The sequence below is a fragment of the Bombyx mori genome, chromosome 22 (assembly GCF_030269925.1).
Source record: "Bombyx mori chromosome 22, ASM3026992v2".
Taxonomy (NCBI): Eukaryota; Metazoa; Arthropoda; class Insecta; order Lepidoptera; family Bombycidae; genus Bombyx; species Bombyx mori.
In genome coordinates, this window is record NC_085128.1 from 2,914,503 (window position 1) to 2,931,589 (window position 17,087).

The window sequence follows — 17,087 nt, forward strand, 5'->3', positions numbered from 1 at the left end:
TCATGATGATTTGTAACCAATGTTATTTTAGTTACAAGGATTATCTATCGCTAATTTCGTGATTAATTAAAAATTTTCAATATTAGTATATCATAAATTATTCGTTCTAGACATTCAGCTACCACATCACATATTGGTATTATATTATAATGTGGTAATCGTTCTATATTTAGTATATAAGCTATGGTTGGCTCGTCGTCACACGCAATTATATTATAATTCCCTATGGTTACATAATTAGTATAATTCCAGTAGTTCATCTAGGTATATTTTCTGTCTTCACATTTAAGATAATTTTTATAGGTGCATTTTTCATTAGAAGCCAAATATATATCATTAATATTACTTTACCTAACAGAACGCACATGTGATGAACCTCTCTCGCTTCGGCCGTCTCGACAATGAGTCCAACTTTCATTCGCTGACGGGTTTCAATTAAATGATGATGTACAGCTCCTGTTACAAATAATATTGTTTAAGAATTCGTTTATATATTCATGTGTCCTTTTTAACTAATTGACATTATAGTACAAATTTCTACAATGGCCTATTTCTGCCGTGAAGCAGTAATGCGTTTTGGTTTAAAGGGCGGGGCAGCTGTTGTAACTATACTGAGACCTTAGAACTTATATCTCAAGGTGGGTGGGGCGTTTACGTAGATGTCTATGGGCTCCAGTAACCACATAACACCAGGTGGGCTGTGAGCTCGTCCACCCATCTAAGCAATAAAAAAAGTCTGCAAAATCAATTATATTTTATGGATGTGGAAACATCAGCTATAGTACACATAAGTGAGAGAGAGAGAGAGTTAGAAAGAGAGAGTGACTGAGTGAGAGAGAGAGGGGGAGTGTGCGTTACCCAGCGCGAGCAGCGAGCTGACGGGCACGCGCGTGGGTCCGGCGGCGCGGTCGGAGAGCACGAGCAGCTGGCAGCGCGCGCGGGCGGCGCTCTCTGCGGCGGCGCACACGGCGTTCAGGGCCGCCACCAGCCCGCTCGCGCCCGACGACGCTTCGTACGTGCAGTCCAATACTTGCGTCTGAGGAACACAATACAATATTCTTCTTTGCTCTTCTTAACTGCTTATCTCAGTGTTAAGAACTATAAAATACAAGAACTTGACCGTCGTACTAAAACTGATCGGCGAACAATTTTGAGTTAGATGAATACACTAAATCTTTATAGAAATATATGATGGCCGAATTTTAGACATCTTCATTTTTAAGAGGGCGTCAAGCAGCGACCGCCACATGAGGTAGTTCAATTTTAACTTAATAATTAAAATACATAATATATATAATTAAATATCAAATTAATTAGATACAACTCAAGAAGATAACAAAATAAATACCAAGATTATTATAAAAATTTAAACATGGATTTCATTCTTCTAATCTTCAAAAGCATAAATATTTTATTGCCTGTGAAGACATAAGAGCATACGACCCAGCTAATGGTGAATGGTCATGGTTGCTCATGGACGTCAACAATGGCAGGGACATTAGGTGTCTTAATGTTGGAAAATTAAACTAAAACTATTTCTAGGTATGTATGTATGTATATAATCGGACTATGCAATTATTTATTTTGTAGTCTGTCGATGATTCGTTTGTGTAAGAGAAAAACTTGGCAACCGCGAAATTCAATCTGAATCTTTATTTTCACTATTTGGTGCTTTATCTGTTTGTATGAACTCACAATGATTTAGCGTTACATTAATTTTAATTTACTATTGGATTTACCACACGCAGCAAAGCAAAACAAAATACTATAAATAAGTTTATTCGACGGAGCCTAGCTTGGCCACTTAGGAATAATCGTTAATGCGGTATTTAACAAGTCTTATTACTTGGACAGTAAGTTAGAGGAGTCTGCGTACCTTCCAGCCCCGGTAGCTAGTCCGCTTGAGCGCGTCGAGGTCCGGCAGGGACAGCACGGGCTGCGGCAGGAACAGCCGGTGCACGAACTCCGCGCCGGGCTGCAGGATGTTCGGCGCCGGTCCGATCGGACACAGCAGGGACATCACTATCTTCTCCCTGCGACAGGTACCGTGCAATTATTTTCCTACCTATACTGATAGCCTTGAGGGGCTATATTTCACCTTCTCCTTGACGTGTAAGTGAGCTCTCAAACAAAGAGTGTTGCTAACATTGGTCCTAGCAAGAGCAGTGCTTCGCAGAATCTACCACCCGATCGGAAACAACTCACTGAGAAGATCTGACGAGAAATTCAGTGGGCTGTGTCTATGGGTTAATTTACTCGCCGAGCCCTTCGTCACAAGCGACGGGTTCGACGAGGACGGTGACCGGTGCTTGAGGTACCTAAAAGCACCGTTAATGCATCAAGAGGATCCGAAATGACGTGTTTAGGGCAGACCGTGCAATCAATCTTGGCTTCTTTTTTTTTATTACTTTGATGTGTGGACGAGCTCACAGCCCACTTGATGTTAAGTGGTTACTGGACCCCATAGACATCTACGATGTAAATGCGCCACCCACCTCGAGATACAAGTTCTAAGGTCTCAGTATAGTTACAACGGCTGCCCCACTCTTCAAACCGAAACGCATTACTGCTTCTCGGCAGAAATTGGCGGTGAGGTGGTACCTACCCGCGCGGACTCTCAAGAGGTCCTACCACCTGTAAAAATTCTCTAAAGGCTCTATCGAAACTACTATTTTATATTTGCAGGGTTCTTCTACCTGAACGGATCGATGGGCGGGTTCGTGACCTGCGCGAACAGCTGCTTGAAGTACTCGTAGGGCAGCGGCTGGAAGCGGGACAGGCACGCCAGCGGAGCGTCGTTGCCCATGCTTCCGAGGGCTTCCTTCCTGCCGACATCACCGTTATTATTTAGTAGTTTGTCTTTATTGCATCGACGGGCGGTCGTGCTGTGTGTCGCCAGACGCCTTGAGACATGAGGTCTGTCTCATTGTTCAATATAATAGCTGATCTTTGTAAATTATTAAATTGTTGGTTCCGAGTTATTTTCACATCGTAGATGAATGACAATTTTTAACGTACGGAAAACAATTATCACAATCGGTCGAGACATTTTCGAATGATACTCTAACACATACGATGTACAGTCCGCGCGCCAGTTCCGAGGAAGCGATCGGGCGTGCACCGTGCTCTCCCAGTACTAGTGTCGACCTTAACGTGAGAGTGCGCTTACCGACTCGTTTTTAATTTTGCCATAAGCAGTGTTATTTACGTGTGTTTACTACTATAAATAGTACTTTTTTTATTTTTTTATTGCTTAGATGGGTGGACGAGCTCACAGCTCACCTGGTGTTTTTAGTGGTTACTGGAGCTCATAGACATCCACAACGTAAATGCGCCACCCGCCTGGAGATATAAGTTCTAAGGTCTCAGGTATAGTTACAACGGCTGCCCCATCCTTCAAACCGAAACGTATAACTGCTTCACGGCAGAAATAGGCAGGGTGGTGGTACCCACCTGCGCGGACTCACAAGAGGTCCTACCACCAGTAATTACGGAAATTATAAATTTGCGGGTTTCATTTTTATTACACGATGTTATTCCTTCACCGTGGAAGTCAATCGTGAACATTTGTTGAGTACGTATTTCATTAGAAAAATTGGTAGCCGCCTGAGATTCGAACACCGGTGCATCGCTCAGCACGAATGCACCGAACGTCTTATCCGTTAGGCCACGACGACTTCAGACGTACTTACACTTATAAGTCTTTTTGTTTGCACGAATAGCTATTTAATTTGATGAAAAAGGAACGGCGAGCACTAGCGTAATAAACATGTCTTACTGGCAAAAGGATGGCTTAATAGAGGATGTTGTCGAATCATTTATTATTGAAGTACGTGAGGAGAGTGACAATAGTACATCAAACTCTTCAAATACTGATTAATCTGATTGCTACAATAATTAATAAGATTTTACGTTTATTTTGTGCAATAAGTATCAGTTCATTAAATTAAATTCATACGTGATCAATTGTTTTTTTTTTATTTGAAGTACATACTACCCTCACAGAACTACTTTATAATTTACACTCGCACGGAGACTTCAGATGTGTTAGTATCGATAGCGCAATATCGACTAATTACAACACTAGCTCATTACATCAACATTCCTTAACATTCCTGTAGCTTGCGCGCGGTCTATATGTATGTATACGATAATTAATTCAATATCGTAAAAACTTAGTAATGGTTGTGTAATCGCTAGAACCCAGCCAAACGAATAATATTAAATAGAATAGATGAAAAACTTAGAATTCAGAATAAATTATATATTATTACTGAAATGACTGTTTTTTTCCCTCGTTTTATTTAAATTCAATAAAATCTTAAAACTTATCAAGGAAACTCGATTTCACATAAAAGTAACTCTCGATAGCCACGACATAAGGTCTAAAGTACAATACTTTAGAACACAACTCTCGTCTACTAACTTGTTCTGTATCATTGGAAGCAGCAGCATGTGGATTGACTCGATGGTGTAACCGAAGAGGCCGAGTCTTTTGTCAGAAAGGCCCGAAATGGGTCGAGATTCGCCGTTGGAAACCGTAGAACCGTTCTCGGCTGGACTCAATGATTTGTATATGTCCTCCATTGTGATCTGCAAAGAAGATTATTTCATTGTTTGACGTTAAGAGGAAGTGGCCTAAAGGACAAAATGATCTGTGCACTCGCGCGATGCGACTGTGCCGGTGTTCAGATCTCTGGTATCTAGTATTTTATTTAACGAATGAAGTACTTAGGAAATGTTCTTTTTCTCTACCTTATCAGACTAGGTGAGGTCGGCACAGCTAATTTTTATCTTCCACTCTCTTCTCGCCTATTTCTGCCGTGAAGCAGTAATGCGTTTCGGTTTGAAGTGTGGGGCAGCCGTTGTAACTATACTGAGACCTTAGAACTTATATCTCAAGGTGAATGGCGGCATTTACGTTGTAGATGTCTATGGGCTCCAGTTACCACTTAACACCAGGTGGGCTATGAGCTCGTCCACACATCTAAGCCATAAAAAAATAATATCAGCCTTCATCTCAACACTCACTCCTCTCTCTCTTTCATACCGTCATTCATACACTCCAACCATGTCTTCTTCGGTCAACCTCTTCCTCCGCTTCCTTGCTACCTTGATGAAGGAATAACATAGTGTAATAGAAATTTGCGTGATAATGGTGGTAGCGTGTATTATAAGCCCGCACGGGTAGTTACAAATATGCTGCCCGTTTTTACCACGAAACAGTCTTGCGTCCGAAGAGCAGGAGAGATGTTATACCAAACTTTGTCATGTCTCTGGACTCCGGTAATTACTTAGGACTAGATGGGCCCCGAAAAGTTCTTCAGTGGCGACCGTGTACCGGAAGACGTAAGCGTGGGTAGGCCTATTACAAGATGAACCGACGACCTATTAAGCTGCTTTCAGACTACGTTATAATATAATAACATATAGTATATAGCTCATAGCACAAAAATATCGCGCGCCATAAATTGTTATGGACACGTTCACACTCTACTGTACTATATATTATTGGATAAGTATACGCTGCTATACTATATGGTTCTATATTATAGCGTAGTCTGAAAACAGCTTTAAGGTTCGCGGGGATCCGATCGGTAGCGATCTTTGTGGCGAGGCTTGGGGGAAGTCTATGCAGTCCAGCAGTGGACGTCTGTGGGCTGATAGAATAAATGGGCTGTAAGCTCGATCACCTAATTTAAGCTCGGATCGGCTATCGAGCGTGCCCATACTACGCCCGTTCAGACCACGGAACTAACTTAAAAAACTGCACGATATAAAAGCTAAGCATTCCAGCTACAATACTCAACAAAAAGGTCGTTTTCATTCCAATTCTTCTGAATCAAGGTCACACACTAAAACTTACGAAAAACTACGCACATTTACAAAACAAATTCATTATGTATGATATACATATAAGCCTCGAATCTTCATGCTAGGAGAATTTTAGCTGTACGTATGCTCCCTAAACAGAGACTGGTCACAATCAATGTTATGGGCGACGATTACTAAGTTTTGTGGCTCAAATGCCGACCGAACTGTAACCTGATTTGTAACCACATTCAATTTTCAACTTTAAATACAACATCGTACACCAGAAATTGTTACAAAACACGTGGTATGTTTAGGGAGGGAGTTTAGGCACTTCGTACTTGCATTACTAATGAATTAACAATCAACGTGCATTATGATATTTCATATCGTCTTGGTTAGCTTTGTGAGACAAAATTTAGTGAGTTATCAATTCTATTCACAAGTTTTTGAAACAGGAAAGATTGCATCACAAACAAACAGACTAAATATAAAAATAATGTTTTGCAGATCATTAATAAACGCATTTAAAAAACACATCAAGATTTTTGTAAATAATATATGCATGCGTACCACCATACTTCTGCGAGAAAACAAGGCTAAAATGGCTTGTGAATAATTACTAATAGTACTTACTTATGTGAACATCAATACAAGTTTTAAATGAATATCGATACAAGATTTAAACAAATATTGTGATTTAAGATTTAAATGAATATAAGTTTTCTGTTCGTCTTTATTATCACAAAACAGAATGGTTCTGTGTCGGTATAACTTTCATAATTTCGGCAAACGAAATAATTCGAAGCAGCATGTAGGAAATATAGGAACAGTTTTGTTTCAGAGTATAATAAAAACTTCAGAGGTGTCAAGGGACACCCGGATGGAACGAAGTTCCTTTCGATTAATTAGTGAAGGAATTGTAATAATTTTTTTTAAGTTATAATAATAAATTACGGCATTATGAAGAAGAAAAAAAACAATACTATGAACTAAATTACTATTGTTGAAAGGCTATCTCGAGAAACTGTACTCATTACGCGGACCAATCGGATACGAGCAATGTCACGCGATAAGCGCCTACACGTTGATTGGTCAGAATGACGGATCTAAAAAGTGTCGTGACAACTTTTCGTAAGAATTTTTTCCGTCTAGCCCCCTTTCACAACGCGCGATAAGGAACTTCGTTCCAATATATACAATTGGAATGATCTACGAATTCTACAAACACAAATAAAAATAGTCTATCTACTAGAGCGAAGCCGGGACGTGTCAGCTTGGGTGTTTTAAAGCGATTAAAACTTGCCACTTCGTACAACTAAACTCACCATCTGATTTTATATTTTTATTCCCAACACCGGATGCAATATGCGAAATGAAATACAAAATACACATAGTTTAGTATAAAAAAAGGACAATAGTTATAGTGAAATCCACTAATCACAATGACATATACAGACAGACAGACAGTAAACATATAGATATAGAATAAACACACAATTCGGGCTTAATCTGAAATCTCTAAATTAAACGTACTAAGGTAAAAAAAATGCATTTATTAATTCATTGTATTGACATTGACACGAAAAATTAGTAATTGCATTTAATTATACATAACGAGGGGGGAAAGTCAATATTGTCTTGATTACTACTATATATATGTACATACTACACTTACTACAATGCACCCTTTTTTTTCCCTACCTAATCTAGTGACCTCAAATGGTCATGGCTAAATTATCCGAGCGAATACGTGAGCTTACGGGGTCTAGCCTGACGACGTTGCTAACACTAGCCCTAGCAAGAGCAGTGCTTCGCTGAATCTACCTACTAAATGACCGTATAAAATGAATCACCTTATCTCTCAGCCACTCAGAGTGCGGTCGGCTCCTCGCTATTTCCATCTTCAACTCGACATCTTGAATCATTCTTTTCTGAACTGTGTCCACGAGCAGCATCCGTCCCGGCTTCAGACGACTCTGAGGATCACACAAATCATTATTTTATCATTACAGAACCGACTCAAAAACTTCAAGTACCTATTTTTGTTTTCCTACCTATGCTGATAGCCTTGAGAGGCTATTTCAGTTTCACCCTAACGTGTGTAGGTGAGCTCACGGGGCCCAAACCAGAGTGTTGTTAACACTGACCCTAGCAAGAGCAGTGCTTTGCAGAATCTACCACCGGATCGGAAACGCGACCCACTGAGAAGATCCGGCGAGAAACTCAGTGGGCTGTGTCTGAGGGTTAATTTACTCGTCGAGCCCTTCGTCGCAAGCGACGGGTTCGACGAGAACGGTGACCGGCGCTTGAAGTACCTAAAAGCACCGTTAGTGGATCGGGAGGATCCGTAATGACGTGCTTTGGGCTACGTCGACTGTTTACCATTCGGTCTACAGAATCGGGTAAGTACCTATTGTGTATCATAATTGTACTACAGAAGTGTTGTCAGCAAAAACACAATTCAAGATGTGAACGGCTATTTGGTTTAAGCGAAATTTTTGTAACCATTACAGGAGAGCCATTTTATGTTTAAAATTTAGAAAAATATCATACTTAACACAAAGAATTCTTTAGCTATTTGAATGGAGTAAACTTAATTGATATTCAATTTAAAATTGTTGATGCTAATACCAAATAAAACGCACCTTTAATTACAAAGATAAATGTCACGTCTTAAGCGACTTCGCGTAAAACGTATTCCTAGTCGTATCGTAAGTCATAGAACGAGAAAGATCATAATCGAACAACTAGCTTAAGATTTGGCTGCGCCCCTGGCATTGTTGATGACCATGGGCGACAGTGACCACTCGCCATCGAGTGGACCGTATAATAATTTTCCTACAAAGGTAATAAAGTAACTGCCACTACATTTGTATAAAAAACCCCAAGATACATTGGACGTGGAAAAAATAACAAAATGGCGTATAATTTGTAATGATTCATTACCTTGAGTACGACCTTCTCAGGCTCGACGTCGTACACTCCGACTTCGGAGGCCATGACCAGTATGTTCTCGCTGGTCACGTAGAAACGAGACGGCCGCAGACCGTTCCTGTCCAGTATGGCACCTGGATACGGAAATATCATCTTTAATAACACTTTTCTTATTTTATTGCTTATTGCCCCCGGCCCAATTCTTTATTCGTGAACATTTATCAAAGACATAATATGTATCTTATTAGAAAAATTGGTACCAGCCTGCGGGATTCGAACACCGGCGCATACACATCGCTCGATACGAATTTACCTAAAGTCTTATCATTTAGACCACGACGACTACATATCTGTGGGACTTTCTGGCGAGAACACGAGGAGTGAAGTTGTGTGATTTATTTTATTTTGTCTATTTGGTGTTTCTTCAGGTTTAAATGTGTAATAACGGTGGTTTATAAACTGTTTAATATCTGTGAAAGTGCACAAATGTGGGAAAATGAAACAAAGCCGCTGGACGCAACTTCTCGGGAATCTCCAAAAAGTGCACTGAAAAAATCTCAGTAAATGATCACCATTTTACTAAGATTATATTTCATCCCATATCATCTCATCTCATTTCATTTTATTTCACTCCATTATATTCATTTTTCATAAAAATAAGAATATAAATTAAATAAGACATGGCTTAAAGGTCTTAGTTACCGGGTCATTAAATCCCTTAAAAAAACATATATGTGGCTTCGTTTGGTTGTTCGTATTATATGTATTTGCAATTCGATCGGGGAATGTTCAATGTACAACAAGACGACAATTAGGCTCGGTACGAGCAGTAAGACTCACAGGCCTCTATAGTACCGAGTAGATAAGAGGTTCTGAGTCTCAATTATCTACATATTAATACGTGAAGCAAAAACTTTTATGTTATTTGTTAACAGTGTAGCCTTGGCGAAATCTGTGATTATAGAAGTATAGTAGTTGACAATAGAACCATAATAATGTTTAAACTTATGATTACAATTCATTATAGACGAATTTCGACTTTTTAAATATATTTTTTTAATGATTGAGAGATTATTGGTTGCCTGGAGGCCTGGAGGCTTTTCCAGTTTTATCAGGGCCAGGTCGAGCCAGTTCAGCTCAGGAGGAGTGGAACTTTCTAACAACTACTCGAGCGCCTCCAAAGGAGACCTTACGGTAAGGAGACCTTATGAATCTACTACCGGATCGGAATCGCGACCCGCTTTTAAGATCCGGCGAGAAATTTAGCGAGCTAGTGCTTAGGTTAGGTTGCACGTCGCACTTTTTGCCTAGTTTGACGAGTACGGTTACCGGGGTCCTTACTCCTAGGGTTATTGGATCTGATGGATCCGTAAGGACGTGTCTAGGGCATCGACGGTGACTGGCTCCTGCGTGAGCAGGATTCGGGGTGTAGTCAGCGGCGGCAACGAATTTCGACTACTGTGGCTCGCCAAGTTTAAGAGAGGCCACACCTCTCAAGCCGAAACACAAAAATAGACTGTAAACTTAATATCTAAAAAGTCCATATGGTAGGGGTCGTGGACACGTACCGATGTACCGGCCGTCCGTGAAGGAGACCAGGGCGGGTCCGTCCCACGGCTCCATGGCGGAGGAGGCCCACTGGTAGTAGTCGCGCTTGTCGGGGTGCATGGTGTGGTCGTTCTGCCACGCCTCGGGCACCATGGTCATCACGGCCTCGGGCAGCGACCTGCCGCCCGCCTGCGCCAGGAACTCCAGCACGCAGTCCGCCGACCCAGAGTCCGACAGGTTGGGCTCCACCACTGGATATAGCTTCTTCAAGTCTGCGGGCCAGTTGTTTCATTTTCTCAACAAATTACAATTGAAATTAGAGATGAAACAGATAGTGGTTTGGCCGAATACCGGATACCGAATATTCGGCAAGTTGCGAGGCCGGAGCGCCGGATATTCGGCTACCGAATATTCGGCCCGTTCGGAAATATTCGTGCGCGTTCGGGTGTTGTAGTCGATTTGGTATTCATTCACTACAATTTGCCACTGGTTAATTAATAAAACAACCACTTTTGTCGTGCGATTATACAAATAAAAGTTGTCCATAACCTATTGTGGTATTATTTGTCTTTTGTATCACTATGAGATTTTCTTAAATTGTACTATCCGAAATCCGGCCGGATAGTTACCGGATATCCGTTTCATCTCTAATTGAAATAATATTTATTCGAGGTTGTCGTTTCTAAATAAGCTTAATAGTTAGTACACGTGAACTAAAGCGCTTCGTTGCTAAACGTAAAAGTATATTTACCGTCTCCAAATATGTCGCTCTTCATCACACCCTCGCGAGCTTTCATCAGATTGACGTTACCTCGTAACGTATTTATTTCTCCATTGTGGGCGAGAACTCTGAAATTTTATTAAACATTATAACTAATTCAATTAACATTTATTATTATCACATTTTTTAAATAAACTGGTGGTAAATAAACTTTTACTGGTGGTAGGACCTCTTGTGAGTCCGCGCGGGTAGGTACCACCACCCTGCCTATTTACCGCCGTGAAGCATTAATGCATTTCGGTTTGAAGGATGGGGCAGCCGTTGTTACTATACTTGAGATCTTAGAACTTATATCTCAAGGTGGGTGGCGCATTTACGTCGTAGATGTCTATGGGCTCCAGTAACCACTTAACACCAGGTGGGCTGTGAGCTCGTCCACCCATCTAAGCAATAAAAAAAAAATTGAATACATACGACTATATACACTGACGTACCTCAAAGGGTGTGCTCTTTCCCAGCTCGGAAACGTATTCGTTGAGAATCTTGTGTGGACAAGCGCCAAATACGTTGTGAACGCTGGATTGCTCAGATCCTTGAAGTACTCCTAAAGATAACCCCATTAATTAGAACAACATTCATTTTAATGAACACTAATCTCTGTTGTTATTTCTTACCCATAGCTGATTAGAAGTGAGAAGTCCTTTGTACACGATAGTCCTGAGCGACAGGCTGCATATATAGAACCTGGCGCCCGGCACCACCAGCTCGTGGCTTGCGCGTTTACGGAGCACGAATATCTGAAAACACATTTACACCTCCACAACGTGCCGACGCGTACAAACACCAATATCTAAGGGATCGTTTTATTATTATATAATATGGACTGTTTAATTTACGTTCACGAAGATGCGGGCCCAAGGTCCGGCCGGCCGTCGCTCGACGCGCGAAAAACACCTACAAGAGTTCTCTGCCCCCCTAACGAAGCGACGAGTTTGAATCCGCAATGGACGCGTTCGATTGCGGGTTCATACCCGTATTGAGCCCAATGTGCGGTTGGTCGCTCGCCGTGATCTCACCTGCCGCGACAGCTGGGTCTCGTCCTCGATATCGCCGGTAACAAACACTTGACGCATATACGGCTCCGAGTTACGAGCCACCTGACCTGAAAGCCAGCCAAAACAGGCTATTACTAACTTCACAGGGGCAACGGAAACATTATGGGCGCAAAAGACTAGTCATGAGTTTCAAAGTACTTATTTACAAGAACGCGTGTACGTTTTTGTTGTTATATAAGCTGAGCGGTTTAAGTAACGTTAAGTTTCGTAAATGCACTTTTAAACATCAATCGCTAGCCAATAGAACAACATAACAAAAGCTGAATCTTTCGTTATTTTATTTTACATATTCGACTTGACACACAACATTTCCATTGTAATAATATTCTCAAAAATATTGTTCTAATTTGTATAGTGGGTAAAATTGTAGCGTATCAAGTCATCTTCAAAAAAAATTCGTTAAATTTTGAAACAAACCTCACACATAGATATCTATCTAAAATATTCTTCAACATAAACTAAATGAGACAGCAGTATTTTACAAGAACAACCCAATTTTTACATTTATAAATCAGCATTAAAATATTGAATTGTTTAAATGATACGACACGTAAAGCTCAGCGTTATTTATTACAATAATAAATGAACAAAATTGGGTGATGTATGTAAAATGGCTGGTAATGGTAAATGGAACAAACCATATGGTCAATCATGGCATGACCTCGCATCGGTGAGATATAACCCCACAGATTCTACTACGTGACCAACCTGTAAACGTAACGACACATATCGCAACACACTGCCCGAATTGTGAATAGCACACACGTGTAAAAACCATACGGACTCTATTGACAAAATTAAAAAAAAAACTTTCATACGTTTTGAAATTGAAACTCAAAGAGTTTATAGAAAATAACATTATGGACCAATGTTGAACGAATTGACAACAAAATGAATCGTTTCTAGATTCCATATACGATTTAAAACTTAATCATGATTTAGTCAAAATATTTTATATACATTTTTTTAACAAATTGAAACTTTTTACTTACCGATGCTGCTGTTTTTTGTAGGAACGGTACGCCAGCACAGCACCTTAAGACCAAGACTCTCGGCTAGTACTAGAAACTTGGCTTCTATGTCCTGGTGATGCAGTTTGTCTAGGAAGAAGATTCCAGTCGCATATCGCCCGAAGGGGGGCAAATCGATCTGGTGACTGTCTCTGTTGAGCAACAAGAAGTTTTTATTTTAATTGACTTTATTTTATTATCTCAATCCTCAATCACTTCGTTATTTTTAAGCTAATGTTCTCGGAAAATACTTATTTTTTACAAAGTTCGAGGAAAGCCATGAATATTTAAAGATAGGATGGATAAACGAGCTACAATAAATTATGATGAAAACAAATTTTATGAATTTGTCTCAATAGGAAAAATTATTAAATTTTTAAAATACAGTGCGCTCCTACTCTATGTTCTCTATAAGCGTGGCAAATTTCATACATCTCCGTCCGCGCAATCTTCGTAAAAAGGGGTACAAAATTTTTGCTTCACGTATTAATATATAGATTAAAACAGCTGAATTTAAGAACGATAGAGTCAATAACAGCTAATGGAAGAACCTCTTTGAAGGATCAAAAGATAACTAATGTTTTTTTCGTGTTACAGAAAATAAGAAGAAACAATCCGAAGATCGTTGTGTAAATGATAAATGGTCCAAAGGATAAAACAATATATTCATAATTTGCTAGTGTTCTAATTCCGCAGACAGGCACTAATTTTTCTTTGGAAAAATAATTATAAAATGACACCTGTCATTCATTGTGCACTTATTGGTGGTAAGGCATAATGTCAAAGGTGGCGCAATTCACGTTAAGGTGTCCTAGGGGCTCGGGCAAACAATACTGGATCGTGAAGTCGTTCGACCATTTAATGTAATAAAACAGAGAAATTAGATGAAAATTTTAGTTTCAGTGTATATCTGCAAGTCAGATTGTTACTAAGTTAATTTAGTTAATTTCCACTCTTATTCAATTTATCATTCAACTTATTGCAGTACATAAAAATAATCTTTAATCATTATACTGCATTGAATGCCAATTAAGGCCAATTTTCCAAATTACTTAATGCAATAACGTTTTATATGGGACTGTAAACTTGTTATTACCGATAATTTAGTGCACATATAAGGTAGCTGTTGTCCGATAAATAAATAATTAGCTTCAACAATGACACAGGTTTATAGAATATTATAACATGATGTTGTGTAATAGTCTTTTATGGACTTACAATTAAGATATTTGATATTTTACATCAACCGATACGACTAGTAGCTAGCATGTCTAGTTAAAACTTCTGATAATCCTAAGAAGTGCCTTACGTTCCCGTAGTAAGGTACTATATGAACCGGATCCAAATGTTTTACAATGTTTTAGCAGAATAAATCAAAAATAATCAGTTCAGTACTTTTTTCTCCTTTGTTTCTCAAGTGATTTGATTTGATTTGATCTGTTTAGTAGCTATTCACGAGCTTTGGCGTCATCAACAAAGAACTGTATTTTTTATCTTAACAGGAAAAAGAAAACAAAAGAGAAAAGCCATTGCAACATAAAATTAATTTCAAGTATGACTGACTATAGTCATTTTTATTACGACAGTTGGATGAAAAATTTAACAGTTTAATTTAGTTATTTTAAATTTAAAATATTTTTTGGATTCCGTATTTAAATAAAATACGTATTTACATAAAATGTCTTTTTTTGTTTTGAAAATGTCACTTAACTGTTCTCCTGACTTCGATAAAAAATAAAGCGACTGATCATACTAAATATAAAAACATATAATAAACATTTAACAAAAACGGTACATTATTACTTATGACTAAATATTTAAATTCACATTAGACTACTAATGAAATTGAGCATCAACTGTTGTTGATCGCCATAGTAATCCTATCAGCGATCTTCTTGTTTTTCTCCCCCTTATTCCACTAGGTGGGGTCGGCATAGCTAATCTTTCTTTTCTATCAGCCGTCATTTCATCACAGAGAGGAGTGATTCTCTCTCATATCGTCATTCACACACTCCATCCATGTCTTCTTTGGTGGACCTCTTCCCTCTCTACCTTGCACTACCATTTTCATACATCTCCTAGTCACATGCATCTTCTCTCTACGCATCACATGTCCATACCACGCTAACCGCTATCAATATGCGATAGTTTCACAAAAATCCGAAATTACAACTATCCCAATCGAAGGTAATAGCAGGCACCGTATTTACGTAATCTTTAAAAGGTAATTAGTTATTTCTGAAAGGTCACTTTCACGACAATATCATCGTTATCGTGTCGTCTATTGTAAACATACACTGAGCACGTAACTATCACGAAGTTTGAACATGATACATACTGATAAATATACTATAATATGTATACTAGGTCAACGTCATAGCGAACGATCTAAAGTCTTACTTGTTATTTTATTTCTGTAATAATGATTTTTAGAGGTTATTTATACAGATAAATACATATACAGATACTATTATTATTTGTGTTGTACAAGTGTATTTATATTATAAGTGTATAAGTTGTATTTATTACATAAATATACTAATATTATTATTTGATTATTTGTGGTTACTAACAAATAGTAAATAGAGCATATGCCTCCAAAGGATACATTTTTATTTTTTTATAGGGCTGTTATCCTATTACAGTACGTAAATAATTTATAACTTATTTTAAATATTATTACGATGTTTCTGGGTTCTAATCTGCTCAACTACATTAAAATCAATTAATAGATTTCAAGACATATTTCAGACCCTAAATCGTACAAAGACGTAAATCGAATTGGACCAAATATGACTAAATTCGTCTAATTGATTTATTAAATAGAAACAGTATAACTTATATAGGGCCAAACACATTACGTTTTGTCTTTTGCGATTTGCCTTACGATTGATTGATCACTAACAAAAATTATCGTAAGCATTATCATTTGAAATTTAAACTTGGGATAATCTAAACATGTTTTACAGATTTCACCCTAAAAATTTCCCTTCAATCAAAACTACTGTAGAGTAATAAGAATGTGTGTCATAAATTTACAATGTGTAAAGGTCAAACGAGTACGCGGAGTCTGCGCGCGCATCTGTTACGTCACGAATCCAACGCGAGATATTGACCGAAATGAGCCCTGTCTGAAAACCTACGACACCGTTTCCAACTAAACACACAGACACTGTGTCGATAAATTTTCCATTCGTAGTGCTTGAAAAACATTTTCATTGAAAAAAATATCATTCTTCTGAACATTAATTTATCCGTTGATATGATTTTGGCGAATATATGGAATATATGGGTATGGACGAGCTTATAGCCCACCTGATGGTGAGTGGTTACCATCGCTTATGGACGTCAGAAATGCCAGGGGCAGAGCGAAGCACTGCCTACAGTTTAATTCTCTCCACAAACCTCGTTTGAAAAAGGAATGTTTTTTTTTGCTTAGATGGGTGGACGAGCTCACAGCCCACCTGGTGTTAAGCCCATAGACATCTACAACGTAAATGCGCCACCCACCTTGAGATATATGTTCTAAGATCTCAGTATAGTTACAACGGCTGCTTCACGGTAGAAATAGGTAAGGCGGTGGTACCTACTCGCGCGGACTCACAGGAGGTCCTACCACCAGTAAAAATGTATGCTCCTGGCGATTTTAAAGCTAGCTTTGTTCTGAAGTCACCTTTTCATTAAGAAGATGGATGTTTCTTGTATTTATAAGCAGAAAAAGGCATTACTACCAACACGTTCTGCAACCGATTCTCAAGATATTATTATGAAATACAGGGAAAGAACAGATAGGAAATTAAGGCGAGGGAGAACGGAGAAGTAATAATAGTGGTAAACTGAGTTGATTCGCATACCTACGCGTCCCATCTAGGTAATTCAATAACGGAGATTATCTTATTAGATTCTCTCACTTCGAATATCGGGACGGCGTCTGCAAAGGGTGGA

At 38.9% G+C, this 17,087-nt stretch overlaps 1 protein-coding gene across 1 annotated transcript in view; it reads right to left on the minus strand.

The window, feature by feature from the left end:
- The window catches only part of Gogat (glutamate synthase), a 67,502-nt gene that overhangs the window by 24,571 nt on the left and 25,844 nt on the right, over positions 1 to 17,087 (minus strand). Inside the window, 13 exon segments of the mRNA NM_001048213.1 lie at positions 352 to 456; positions 859 to 1,036; positions 1,877 to 2,033; positions 2,697 to 2,825; positions 4,427 to 4,593; positions 7,668 to 7,790; positions 8,761 to 8,882; positions 10,317 to 10,568; positions 11,048 to 11,145; positions 11,512 to 11,621; positions 11,692 to 11,814; positions 12,094 to 12,179; positions 13,125 to 13,294. Of these exon segments, the coding sequence (NP_001041678.1) occupies positions 352 to 456; positions 859 to 1,036; positions 1,877 to 2,033; positions 2,697 to 2,825; positions 4,427 to 4,593; positions 7,668 to 7,790; positions 8,761 to 8,882; positions 10,317 to 10,568; positions 11,048 to 11,145; positions 11,512 to 11,621; positions 11,692 to 11,814; positions 12,094 to 12,179; positions 13,125 to 13,294 (1,820 nt within the window).